Below are 14181 nucleotides of genomic sequence, written 5' to 3'. Positions count from 1 at the left end.
CTGCTTAAAGCGTGGGGTCACATTATTGCAGGATTAACGAAATGACCCCCGCCAACCTCCAACACCCGCCAGCCTGGAATTCTCAGCTGGTCGTGCTGTTCCGGCCTGTCCCTGTCCTGGCTGTGGTCTGGCGCCACCTAGTGGTGGTTGGCTGCTCTAGCTTATTTGTCAACAAGGGCGGTTCTGGGTCCTGCGCTTGATTGGAACTTTCAGGACAGTGGCCATGATTCCAGGAATTTCCAGGTTCATTGGTTTCTGTTTCATTGGCTAGATCTGGAGTGATTCAGACGGGAGGATACCTTCTCTCTGCCTCCCTGCTTCTCAAGATGAGTTTGCTTGCTGTTTTCTGCCTGGCCTCACTGTCACTCAATGTGTCTGTGGTAGAAGATGGGGGCCAGTCACCAGTCACGTTATAGCCACACGGGTGCCATCGCAGAGGATTTTTACAGAATTGTCAAGACAAAGAGATACAACGTAGGTAAAGTGCCCAGTACATAGAAAGTGCTTTAAAAAATGAAAATGCCCTTCTCCGTTCCCTGGGAGGAAGAGAGAAACTGGAATCCACGTGGAGGTGTGCACTCAGCAAGCATTAAATAGTGCGGGCGGGCTCATGGCACAATGGAACAAGCACGCACATCAGCGTCAGACAACCTGGCTTCCAACCTGCCCACTTACTGCCTGGGCGAGCCTCTCTGAGCCTTGGAATTTATGAAATGGAGATGATAACGTTTAACTTATAAGTATGGTGTTTTTATGAAGAGAAGAGGAAACCCAGAGAGCTGGGAGCAACCCTGGGTGTCACTTCCAGTGATTCCCAAGAGTAAGCAATTCCTGCATCTTTGCACTGCTCCGTGATGTTGACACGTGACGGGTTCTATTTCTGCCTAATTCTTAGGTGAACCCTTTCCACGCTGGCTGAATCCTAGAGTAGGTGACACGGAGTGGTTTGTGAAGCGTCTCTGTGAAAGGCATGTGGCAGGTGTGGACAGAAAGGGGGCTAATGATGCAGTGATATGTGTGGCAGTGTTTTCAGACACCTTTAAAACTTTTTTTAGTATATGAAAGTTCTAAATATAGTACTTGAAACATAGAAGGCAATCAACAGATGTTAATTTTTTTTTCTCACTCTGACAAAATGCAAACTAAATATGGGTGTGGGAGCCAGTTTCTGAACGCAGGGGGTCTTTTAAAACTTTAGTGAAAACTGGAGTTTGAGTCCTTCAGAGCAGAGGAAGTCCCCACCTTCTCAGGACTGTGGCGGAGTCCTAAATATTTTTTCTTTTTTTGGTAATAAAGGAAATGCAGATGCAACCTCTGAGCCCTCCCCTGGCCTCTGGGGTCTGGACATGGGACTCCTCAGCTCTGGGGCCTGGCAGCAAAAGGATTTGTCTAGGGAGTTCCCTAGAGGTCCAGTGGGTAGGTCTCGGCGCTTTCACTGCGGAGGGCCTGGGTTCGATGCCTGGTCGGGGAACTAAGATCCCTCAAGCCGCATGGCCAAAAAAAAAAGAGGATTTGCCTAGCCAGTTGGGCACTTTTTAAAATGATGATGAAAGTGATACCTGTTCATTATTAAAAGTTTGGGGATGTGTAGGAGAGTATAAAGAAGCAAACAACTAGCTAACACCCCCCCACCCCACATCCTACAGATACCGTGTATGTCTCCTCAGAGGCACTGTCATTCTTGGACAGATTTCCTTTCCAGTCTTTTTTTCTTTGAATTTCTTCTTTACGTAGTTGAATCTTACTTTTTTTTTTTTTTTAACTTTTCACATTATTACGTAAGAGTTTTCTTTTAAAAATTAAGAAGAAAGTATTGTTTCTCAGATTATGGATACATAATTCCAGAAAAATTTAATCTAGAAATGTATGAAGCAGAAGGTGAAATTTCTCTCATACCATCTTCCAGTGTACTAAATACTAGAAAAAATTTTTAAATATTGAAAAGTATAAAGTGGTAAGTGAGATTTCCCTTTAATACAACCTGTCAGTGCTATATGGTATTAGATACGTTTTAAAAAGAAAATTATAAAATAGGAAGTGAAATTTCCCTGTAACACCATCAGCCAGTGCTAACCACTATTAGTTTTAATATGCAGTCTTCCAGGTTTTCTTTTCATATCAGTGGTGTGTGTGTATGGGTATAGGTTACTGAAATGGAATTGTACTATAAATATAGTTATCTAGCTTGCTTTTTTCACTTACTAATGTAATTCGAGTATCCTTCTATAGTATAAGTATTTTCTAATACCAATGAAACACTTATTTGACTGGTTTTTTTTTTTTTTTTTTAATAAATTTATTTATTTATTTATTTTTGGCTGCGTTGGGTCTTCGTTTCTGTGCGAGGGCTTTCTCTAGTTGCGGCGAGCGGGGGCCGCTCTTCATCGCGGTGCGCGGGCCTTTCACTGTCGCGGCCTCTCTTGTTGCGGAGCACGGGCTCCAGACGTGCAGGCTCAGTAGTTGTGGCTCACGGGCCTAGTTGCTCCGCGGCATGTGGGATCTTCCCAGACCAGGGCTCGAACCCGTGTCCCCTGTATTGGCAGGCGGATTCCCACTGCGCCACCAGGGAAGCCCTTGACTGGTATTTTAAATGGCTACATATTACATTTAAATGTGTTCTGTTTTATGTGATCATTTCTCTAAGGCTGCCAATTTGGATCTAAGTAAACATTTATTCACATTTCCGATTCTTTCCCTAAGCTAAGTCCCAGACAGCCCAATAGAGTCAGAGAGAAACATTTTAAAGTTTCCTCTCAAGGGTGAGTTAATCATTTTACAGTCTCCTCTATAGCTTACAGAAATATGCACTGACAGCCATCACAAATGACTATGACTGTTTAAAAAAATCTTTGTTGTTATCATAAGTGGGAAAAGCTCTTGTTTACTTTGTGTTTCTTACAGTGCTGGAGGGTTCCACACTTTTGCACGTGTGATGATTTTCCTCTGTGATTTTTGGAACAGAGGTGATCTACCCTCTATTAAATCAAAAAGCTAATTCCTGCTTAGATCCTTTAGAACTTCCCTGACCCTGTTCCAGGAGCCAGAGCGGGGCGTTCTCCACGTCTTGCCTCAGAAGCCTCACCTCTCTTTGGGAAGTCCTGTGCGTTTCCAGGCGGCCTCCTCGCTCCCTCTAGTGGCCTCCTCAGTAGCTGCAGCCTCGCTTCCCTTCCTCTCATCAGAACCCGCTCTTCCCAGTGGGACATCCCAGAAGGGAGCAGCAGAGTAACGGCGCTCCACGGACTTGCAGCCAGACGGTGTGAGGATTGCTCTCCTCTTAGGGTGGGCTGTTTGTGTCCTTGTCGCCTTGGCTGCCAGGGAGGGACTGGAAGCAGGACATAAGCTCTCACCCCGAGCCTGGCGGGGACACAAGGCAGAAAGGATACTCTAGTTTTCATTTTCCTTTCTAAAACTCTGAGTCCTGTGGAATCTTTTTATAGAGGGGAAATTTGTAAGTCAGTAAAGTAAGTTTAACTTCCATGGCTGTCAGAGGGTTCTGTTAGTGAACCCTGAAATCACTGAGCTGTAGGTACTCATTCTTGTTACCCTAGTTCAGTTGGGAAATGCTTGTGAAGGTTCTAGAATGAGAACTTCCTAGAACAACTTTGAGGTGAGGACAGGAGGGAAAGTTTTGAGAACTAAAGACTTCTAACATATGCCCCATTGCCATTCACACCCTCTCACTCCATTAAAGTTTGTTTCAGGCAATAAAAATAATATACATAATCATTGCAGAAAAAAACTAATAACATCACCATTTCCTTTACTCAGAGATAATGACTGTGTATGAGCATATAAGTGTGTATGTATATCCATGTCTGTGTACACACACACACACACACACACACAGATGTTTTTAACCCCATTTTGCAGTATTTTAAATATTTCTCCACTAAATATTTTTGGAAAACAATCTTTTTTTTTTTTTTTTCTCTTCACTCTCCCCTTCCTGTCGGAAACACATTCTTTAATATGGCTTCGTAATAGTACATAATTTATCTGATAAGAATTAGATATTTGGTTGACACTCATTTTTTAAAAAATTTATTTATTATTTATTTTATTTTTGGCTGCGTTGGGTCTTTGTTTCTGCATGCGGGCTTTCTCTAGTTGCAGCGAGCGGGGGCTAATCTTCCTTGCAGTGCACGGGCTTCTCATTGCAGTGGCTTCTCTTGTGGAGCATGGGCTCTAGGCACGCAGGCTTCAGCAGTTGTGGCACACGGGCTCAGTAGTTGTGGCTCGTGGGCTCTAGAGCGCAGGCTCAGTAGCTGTGCTGCACGGGCTTAGTTGCTCCACGGCATGTGGGAATCTTCCTGGACCAGGGCTCGAACCAGTGTCCCCTGCATTGGCAGGCGGATTCTTAACCACTGCGCCACCAGGGAAGTCCGACACTCATTTTTTTGTAAGCTGTTGTAAATGATGCTGAGATGAAGATCCTTTAAACAATTTGATTATTTCCTTGGAATAAATTCCTGCGGTAGAATTTTTGGGTCACAATAATCCAAACTTTCTAAATTCTGTTGAAATTTAATATTAAATTTGTCTTAAAAAGCTTGTTTCAGTTTCTGCTTTTCCTTGCAGAGTGGAGAGTGTCAGTCTGTCAATGTCATTACTAACACTGTCATTCTTTTTAGCCTTTGCTAATTGGATAGACAAAGCTTGGTATACTATTTTAGTTTGCAGTTATAAAAAAATATGAGAAAAGTTAAGGATTCTTTTATATTCATTGGTCATTCATACTACTTTTGTCATTTTCCCCCCATTCTTTGCCCAGTTTTAAAATATTGGGCTGTTAATTGAGTAATTTGCCTATTGGGGTTAAGTTCTGTTTGTCATATAGTACAGGTGCTTTTTCTAGCATGTCGTTTGCCTTTTGGTTTATAGTGTTTCACCTAAAGATGTGTGTGTGCAGTTTAAAAACGACAAGAAAAAAGCTACAAGAAAGTACCATAGGAAATAACCCTTATTTACATACCACCCAGAATGCACAAACATTTATATATGTTGTCATTTTGGCTTATTTTTAATAAAGGAAGAAGAATATTACAGATAAATTGGAATCATGTTGGTTCCCCCTCCCGTCCCATTTCCCCCTTCCCCAGGGCAGGTACTATTATGAATTGAGTGTATGGATCCTTCCAATCCCAGCTTTTATACTATTACCACATATACAAGTATCAATAGAGAATATTTAGGACTAGTTTTGTGTATGTAACTGACATATACACTCTCTCATAATAATGCATCGTTGAACAGTTTTCCTCATTTGTATATGAGGATTTTCAGTTCAATTCATAATGATACACACAGACCTAGTTCATTCATTTTGATTGCTGTGTAGTATCGCATCCATTGAATATAACTCTAAATTCTTCCTCAATATATTTATCAATTTTTCCATATTGGTGAACACTGAAGATGCTCTGGGTTTCTCAGTTTTCATTTCAGCCCTGCAGTGAAAATCCATACATGCACCTCCTTCTGCACACTGGGGGATCTTCTCAAGGGGTGTCCCTAGCAGTGTGTTGTGTGTACTGTCGATTTTCAGGTCAACTGGCTCTTGCCAATTCTTCCCAAAGTGGTCAAGCCAATTGACATTCCCACCAGCAGTGTGAAAGGGTCCCTCTTTTGTCTCACAACTTCGCCAAGACAGGGAGTTGTCAGACTTGGTGATTTTTGCCCATCTAGGGATGAGTTATCTTCTCATTGTGGTTTTAATTTGCGTGCGCTGATTGGTGGTGGGATTGAACATCTTTTTCAATGGTTGTTGCCTAGAGTTTAACAGGTTTTGTAATAGGGAAGAACCTTTGTATTCTATTACAAGGTAATCCCTAAAGGCATGTTGCCTTTAAGCTTAAAGTATACATAATGGCCCATCTCTGGGAACCCTGGCTCCCGGGTAATGCGCATTAAGCTAAAATACCTTTGTTTAGCTCACAGGAAACATCCTGACCAGGCCCACCCATGCATGGCTGCATCCCCCTCTGGAGGCTGACTGGAACCAGGAAATGTTCGGCTTTACTCCCTCCCCTTTGGTATAAAAGAGCCTGAATTCTAACTCAGGCACGATGGTTCTTTGGAATAGAAGTTTACCATCTTCTTGGTCTACTGGCTTTCCGAATAAAGTCGCTATTCCTTGTCCCAACGACTCGTCTCTCCATTTATTGGCCTGTTGTGGGGCAAGCAGTACGAGCTTGGATTCAATAACAGTTTTCTCTTCTCTACACCTTCCTTTGATCTTTTTCCCCATTGGGTTGCTTGTCTTTTTCTTAGGATTATTAATATTCTTTGTATGTTTTAGATACTAATGCCATGTTGTATGTTGTAGCCATCTTCTGATCCCTGACTTGCCTTTCCTTTTATTCCATTTATTGCCCTTCCCTTGGTTAGGCTGTTACCAACACCTCTTAGTCTGAGGCTGAGCTGAAATTACAGTTACGTCCTCAGGGAATGTAGCACATGCTCAGAGCATTAAAAGTTCTAGAGGAACTCATCAGAGGGTTGGGGAGACATTGAGATAACAGTAAATCTGGCAGCAACTAACACCCCGCAAAGGGTCTGACGAGGTCAGGAGAAGGTCAGGGCCTTCCTGATAAGCTTAGTATAGAGGCAGGCAAGTGGATGGTTAGTGCATGGAAATCCTTACCGTGCTAAAGTCAAAGACAGTTGCCTGTATTTTCTTGAAATAGCTTTTGTTTTTCGCACTGAGGTCTTTAGTCCATCTGGAGTTTTTTGCTTCTGTAGTTTCATTTATTTCTTTTTGTGGCTTTTCCCCTACATTGATGCTTTCAAAGTCCTCTCTGAGCTCCGATGAGTCTTCATCAGCAACCTCTCCCTCATTACCTTGTGCTCTTTGCCTGCTCTGGGGCGTCACAGGCAAGGACACCCATTGTGTATGGAGGGGACTTCTCTGTGTCTCAAGCACCGTTAATGTTTTCGACATCGGTGATTTTGGTTTCAGGTGACTTTAGGACTAAGGAGCTTGATTCCACTAGTGTTTAGAATTCATTCAGTTTTTGAAGCTTCCACGGAGTCTGTTGAGTGTGATTTGTGCATGGCCCTGGAGGTATTCTCAGATCTGGGGTTGCTGCTGAATACAGATCCAGGGTCTCCCACAAAGATGCTCCCGCTTACCTCGAACAGGTGGCCCGTTGTGTTTTTTCATAAGGGATCCAAGGAATTGACACAGTGTGCTATTCTTGTCAGTGTCCTAGCTCTATGGAAACTAAAGTTACATCTAAGGAGTCAAGGTGCTTTGAATTTTTCCCACTCCCACCCACCCCATTGAGATCAAGAGAAAATAGGAAAAATCATCATCTTTTCAACAGTGTGTGTTTTCTGTCGTTCAGATGAAAATAGATGTGAAAGTAAGGAAGATAAGAGCTGACCAATTTATAAGGAATTTCCTGATAGGTTGTCACCAGCCTCCCCTGGAGAACATGTCAAAGGTGATGACGCCCGATGTCTGTGGGAAACGGCAGCGTCACAGGAGACTGTTGCCTGGTGTCCCCACATGTGGATGCCTCTGCCATCTTGTCACCCAGTGTCTCGCTGGCTTCTTTCTCAGCAGAGACGAGGTGCGAGAAGTGGGTGTAGGATGATTCCCAAGTCAGTCTGCCAGGCGGCAACCACCAGGGGACCCTGTCTTCTGGCCTGAGTCTACCTGTTACCAAGGACCACAGCAGCTTTCAGGAACCAGAAACTGTTATCGATAATTGGCATTTTTTGCATGATTATTTCTGCTTTAAAAGGTTTTGCCTTTCTTCTCTCTTTTTTCACTGCATATTAACATTTTCTTTTTACCCCCCCTTTGTGTTTTTTCCTTAGGCCGGAAGCTGAGAGGAAAAGCCTTTTATTTTGTCAACGGCAAAGTGTTTTGTGAGGAAGACTTCCTGGTGAGTTTGTCACCCAAGCTTCCCCTCCTTGCAGTCCTGCCCTGAGTCAGGCGGGGAGCGTGCAGAGAAGCTGGGCTAAGCAGAAGAAGGTGGTTTTTCTCTGTGGTCCCTAGTGCCATCTGGAAGCTGCACTGCTGGAGAAAGGGGTCCTGACTTTCCTTCTGCAGAAGCATGGGGTGGCCCACGTTCCCAGGCAAATGACAAACTGCAGAGCTTTGTGCTTTTCAGGGACTTTGGGGTCGCTCAGCCTGTCCTCTTGTGCTTTGCCCATTTCTGCCTACCCCACCCAGCTTTTAACTCTCAGTCTGGGACCTGGGCCCCCTTACTTCTCATCCTGCCTGCCTCTCCCACGCACTGAAAGTCTGTCCATGTGCCAGTGACTCCCACGTCTGAACTCCGGCCATGTAGGCGCCTCTGAGGCCAGCTGTTCACAATCTCCCTGCCCATCAGACAGTCCCCAGGGTTGTCCCCAACCCATCCGCCAGCCCCTCCCACTGTACTTGAGAGTCACCTGAAGCAGAAAAGTCCCCTTGCCTGGGACCTTATCTCTGAGAACAGTGTCCTAGGTTCCTCCTCTACCCCTCCTGTTTCCTGTCTCTCCTACTAGAGTGTGGCCAAGCATGGGGCCTGGTGCCACCGCGTCCTCCCCAGGCCTGTGTGGCTCGTGATGTCAGCATGGCTCCGCCGCCCCCTCACTGCTGTGCTGTGTCACTGCCCAGGCCCGGGATCCAGGGTTCAGAGCATGCGCAGGAGCTGTCTGCGGTCTGGGCAGCCTCCCATCTCACTCACTCTGCGGCTTGCAGTTCTCTGCACGCCATGGCCCCATCCTGTGTGCCTTAGCTTGCGCTGGGTCCCCTGTTTGGAATGTCTTCACCCTTCGTTTGCCCAGATCACCCGACGGCCTTCAGGTTCCCCCGCCTCACAGTGGATCTCCCCTCCTGTGTGCTGCCGCTGCCCCGGGCTTGCCAGTGGTCAGCGCACCGCGTGTCTGTTTACAAGTCTTTCCCTGACTTGACCGTAACTTCCTAGGCAGGGAGGAACATGCTGCTTCACCTTTACACCTTCAGACCCTAACACAGTGCCAGGCATGGAGCGCTGCGTGGTCAGTGGGACGACCAACCTGAGACCCAGAGATGGCTCGGGGCCAGCTTCTCCGTGGATGTGTGGGTTGACTCATTATGACTCGTGTTTGCCGGCAACAGCCAAGCAAACCCAAGGAAATAGCTTCCTGCGTGCCCTCAGGAATCACTTCCTCCACATGTTCACTTCAGTCTCCGGCGCTGTGTGTTTGATAGTCAGATGGTGGCACACCAGAGTTGACCGTCTCCCAGTTTCACATCTGATGGGCCAAGTGCCTGTCCTGCTCCTGGAGTCTCATGGGCTCTTGGTGGGCCAGGTGCCCACCCCTGGGCAAAGTCTGGGGTGCTGGATGATTGCGAGGCTCTGATTGGCCAGGTCTGAGCCAGTGCCTTGCCTTGGAACCCATCATGGGGTCAGCCCCACGGGAATCACAGGACCACAGGATGGGGAATGGGGCTGGATCCCAAAAGAAAATAAAGAACTGTTACCCCTAGAATCAGGAGGAAGTGCTGGGCAGCAAAACCCCACACTATGTGGTGTAGAGTTGCAGAAAATTTCCCTTTTCTTTTCCACTTTCCTTTCCATTACATTTCCCTTATTAAGTTGTGTTTGCCATATTTAAGCTTCTAGTATCTTCCAGTGTGTAGTATCTAGTCTGTTTTCTGAGGTGAGTTCCTCGTTTCTTTCAAGACTAGAGCTGTGTGTGTTTGTGTGTGTGTGTGTGTGTGTGTGTGTGTGTTTTGGTAAGGTAAGGAAATAATATTTATCCAGTTTCTTTGAAGCTAATTGTAAAAGGCATTGGCTTTTTAACCAGACCCAGACTTGAATTTGAATCCCGTCCTTACCCCTTACAGGCTGTGTGACCATGAGAAGGTCACTTAACCTTTCGGAGCTTCCCTTTGCTTCCATTTGAGAAACGGTGTAACATATACCTTGCAGAATTGTTTTGAGAATTAGAGTGATGGTCTCAAACTTGAGTGTGCATCAGAATCCCCTGAAGGGCTTGTGAAAACTCAGGATGGCCAGGCCCCACCCCCTGAGTTTCCAGTTTAGTAGGTCTGGGGTGGAGCTGAAGAATTTGCGCTTCTGACAAGTTCCCAGGTGATGCCAGGGAACTCCGTTTTGAGAACCACCGGATGAGAGACTGACGCCTCTCTCTGCGCAGCCTCTCATGCAGAGCCTGGCATGTCGTGGGTGCGTGGGTGCAGCTGTTGAAGGCGGGTGGTATTAGCATTTGTAATGGCTTTTGTGGCAGAGGATATTCCGTGATTCATCACACTGTTGTCCATGGGGACATGACAGATCCTGTGTGGAGTGACACATCTTTCTGAGAAATTCCTTGTGTTCCTCATGACTGGCAGGGAAGTAGCAAGATTCCTCTGCCCCGCCTGGGTTTAACTTTCTTTTCTCTTTCCACTGCAGTACTCTGGTTTCCAGCAGTCTGCTGACAGGTGTTTTCTTTGTGGACATCTGATCATGGACATGGTGAGTAGGGGCAGCCGAACCAGATAATAGCATGGTGGGAGGGGGAGGCATTCAGAGAAAAAAGAAATTAATAATTGAGAACAGTGTTTCCTACCTTGATTTGTGACTACATCTGGTTTTATTAAAAGAAGACCCCATGCTTGCTTGCTTGCTATAGTGGCACCCGCATTTGGCTTTTACTGGAATTAGCATCCTTCGCCATCCAATCCACATGATGTCGTTGCTGCTGGCACTCTCTCCTTTGGGCTGTTCATGTCACATTGGCCTCCCTCTGATTTTCCGTGATCCTTGTGGCGTCCCAGGTGAGATGCCAAACGGAGCTGCAGAAATCTCAGCTACTTTGGAACTGGGTGCAGAACGTCAGATAACACAGTTGTTTTCCCCCCATGTTCTTCCCGGCTTGATCATTTCCTAAGATGAGGTCTGGGGGCCCGTTGTTAGTTCTGAGATAGCAAAACAGAGAGCAGGTTTTATCCATTCCGTTCCTTGCTCAGCCATGGCTCTCTGAGCTTGTCCTGGGCCTCAGTGCCTTTATCTTTTGAGTGGGGACAGTTCTTCCTTCCTGGCCTCCTTTTAGGGTAAGGTTGTGAGGTTAATGAATACAGAGTTCTTATTTTTCTCAGGGATCAAATTGCTCACCATTGGAGAACAGCCCTATCGAATTTCTTTAATATAGTGGTCAGAGAAAATCGTTATATAACATTCTATTAGTTGAAAGAGTTAAATTCCTCTCTAAGCTGAGCCATTAATTCCATTCTGGAGAAGGGAATTGCTAGTCATTGTTTTTGTTTGTTTGTTTGTTTGTTTAACTTTTTTATTGAGAAACAACTCAGAGGGCGCACATCTTAAGTGTACAGCTGAATGAATTTTTATATATGTATATACCTATGTGTAAACACCACACAGATCAAGGTATAGAACATTTCCAACATCCAGAAAGACCCTCTCCCACAAAGGTATGTTTTTGAGATTCATCCATGTTGTTGTCTGTGTTGGTAGTTCATTTATTCTCATTGCTAAGTAGAATTCCATTGTATGGATATAGCACTCTTTATTTATCCATTCTCCTGCAGATGCGGATTTGGGTGTTTTCCAGTTTTTGGCAATTTATGAATAAGTTGCTGTGAACGCTCTTATGCATGTCTTTGGCGGACATAAACACTCATTTCTGCTGGTTTTATGCTGACAGGTATAAAACAGTGAACCACAGCTGTCCCTGTTTGTGAACAGACCCTGTTGCCGTCCAGGCTGTGACACCACACAGCACAGCTTGGCCCTGTGAGCGGTGTCCTGATAAGCGGCTAAGGCCTCCCTAGGAATGTGGCCCTCCACCCATTCCGCCAGGGGAGGCAGGCGGAAGCCACACACCCTCACCCCTACCTTCCCCAAGTGCCTGCCCAACTCCACAGGGCTCCATTTCTTTAGCAGATTTTGTCCTTGATTTTAGAGCCCTTCTGACAAACCCACCACATATGAGGCCAACAGTGTCCAAATTTATGAACATGACTATACACTGTTCTTATCTGTGGGTATCCTAAGCCTTCTTTGGGCCTCAAGGTATTTCATTTATCTATTACTACATGACAAGCCACCCCAAAACTTAGTGGTTTAAAACAACAGTGATTTATTATTTATCATGATTCCATGGGTCAGGAATTAGGTCAAGGCTCTGCAGGGCGATTCTGCTGCTCCATGTGGCATTAGCTGGGGTCACTGACTCAGCTGTGTTCAGGTGATGGCACAAGATGATCTCTCACCCTCCAGGCCTCTCTCCCCGTGGCTACTAATCTTACTCAGTAGTCTAGCCTGGACTTCCTTTCAGCGAGAGAGAGGAAGTAGCAGCTGCCAATTTTCTTACATCCTTGACTTTAAAATCTCAGAACATCATTTCTTCCTCATTCTATTGATCAAAAAAAGTCACAAGGCCAATCCCAATTCCAGGGAAGCGGGGAACTGAATTTTGGAGACCATCTCTACCTCATGGGATAACATGAGGTCTCACTCCTCTCAGACTTAAAAACTTTCAGCAAGTGACTGGTAGTGACACTTATTTTAAAAAATAGAACGCTTAATTGCCACCAAGAATTATAATAATACAGAGAAAGGTTCCTTCAGTTACCATTCTTGGTTCTCCAGCAGAATTCAGTTGTGCAACTCTTGGTGTAAGTTGTCTGTCTCTGCTCCATCTTTGTTAGTAGAGGGGAATACTCTGGGCTTGGAGGTTGGAACTGGGCATTTTCCCACATGAAAAAAATTATTACACCTAGTCAGAATGCAGCAAAATGGTATCTTTATCCTACCATACTTCTGGCACAGTGTGGGTTAAATTAATTTAAGGGTCTCTTTCTGCCAAGACAGCATTAGTCTGGGGGCCAAATGCATTCCAAGGTCCAGATTGCCAAGGGGACTCTGAAGCCCAGCCGGTTGTTCTTCCTACTTTGGCAGCTTGCGGAGCCTGAAATCCCAGAGGGGATGAGGAAGCTTGAAAGCTGTGCTTTCAGAGGAGAGCTGAGCTAGCACGACGTCCTCCCGGTGCCCCCCGGCTGCAGCGTGTGAGGTGTGGCATGGCCAGAACACAGCATGGCTTTCCCACAGGACTTACGATGCTCTGCCAAGGTTCTCCTTGGTTCCAAGTCCCCTTCCTTCTGCCTGTCGGAAGGCTTTCCGTGTGGCCCCGCTCAGGGATGCTCATGACCATTCTGTACATTCCTTGCCTACGGTGTTTTGGTGCAGGCTCGCTGGTGTTGATTCCGTAGTTCTGTTGTTTGTGCTAAGTTTCATGGCGCAGGTAATCGCAGAAATGAATCTGCTACTGAGTCATCAGAGATGCTTTCAACTGCAGATTACAGAAAGCCCAGACTCAACTCAAACCAGTGTTTCTCAAACTTTAGCATACATCAGAATCACTTTATTAAAACACCCATTGCTGGGATAGGGCCCAAGAATGTGCATTGTAAACAAGTTCCCAAGGGTTGCTGATGCTGTAGGTGCAGGGACCATACTTTGAGAACCACTGACTTAATAGGAAAAAGTGTTTTATCTCACCTAAGAGGTTTGGAGGGAGGCAGTTCCATGGTGAGTTAATTTGGTGACTCACTGACACCACCATAGACAGGACGTTCTTTCCCTCTCTTCTCTCTCCCACCCTCCGCGTCTAGGTTCTGTTCTGGTTTCAGGATGGCCTCTTACAGTTCCAGGTTATCAGTCACATCCAGATCAAGTGATGCCGAGAGGAAGAAGGTGCATGGGGCTTTCTCCTCACTGTGTTTCAAAGCAGCAGCAACAAAGAGGCTTTACCTACAATTGGATTTGAGATAATCCGGGGCTGAGTCACGGGCTTCTGGATTATCACGCTGCAGAGTCAAAGCTGCTTAGTAGGGGCACCCAGGAGAGAGAAGTTAAGAGGTTTTTCCCAAGCTCTTCCATTTCCTTGTGGAGCTTCCTTTAATCTTTCCATGTACTTGCTGCTTCCCAAATCTGAGGTGGAGCCTTTCATGGCCCTGCTTTGCATCATTTCCTGCAGAGAATCATGTCTTTTGATAGAGAACCCTCCCTTCTGGAGGTTTATGAAGTGCAGGAGAAGGATCCCATTTTGTTTCCTCCTACTTATACCTGTAACTAGATTAGCCTTTCCTGCCCCCATCATCTCTTGACTTGGTCCAAGTGAAACTGGGATGAGGGTGGCAGTTGCTCATATGGACCCTCGGCCTGATGTGTCTCTCCC

General features: G+C 45.7%; 1 protein-coding gene across 1 annotated transcript in view; it reads left to right on the top strand.

Moving 5' to 3' along the window:
* Positions 1 to 14181, top strand: part of LIMD1 (LIM domain containing 1) — a 72067-nt gene that overhangs the window by 52532 nt on the left and 5354 nt on the right. Inside the window, exons 3-4 of the mRNA XM_068557965.1 lie at positions 7825 to 7892; positions 10395 to 10457. Of these exons, the coding sequence (XP_068414066.1) occupies positions 7825 to 7892; positions 10395 to 10457 (131 nt within the window). The remainder of the gene's footprint in view (positions 1 to 7824; positions 7893 to 10394; positions 10458 to 14181) is intronic.

Source organism: Eschrichtius robustus, chromosome 12 (assembly GCF_028021215.1).
Source record: "Eschrichtius robustus isolate mEscRob2 chromosome 12, mEscRob2.pri, whole genome shotgun sequence".
NCBI classification, from domain to species: Eukaryota; Metazoa; Chordata; class Mammalia; order Artiodactyla; family Eschrichtiidae; genus Eschrichtius; species Eschrichtius robustus.
The sequence above is the reverse complement of the archived record's forward strand: the minus strand, read 5'-3'. Positions and strand labels throughout refer to the sequence as shown.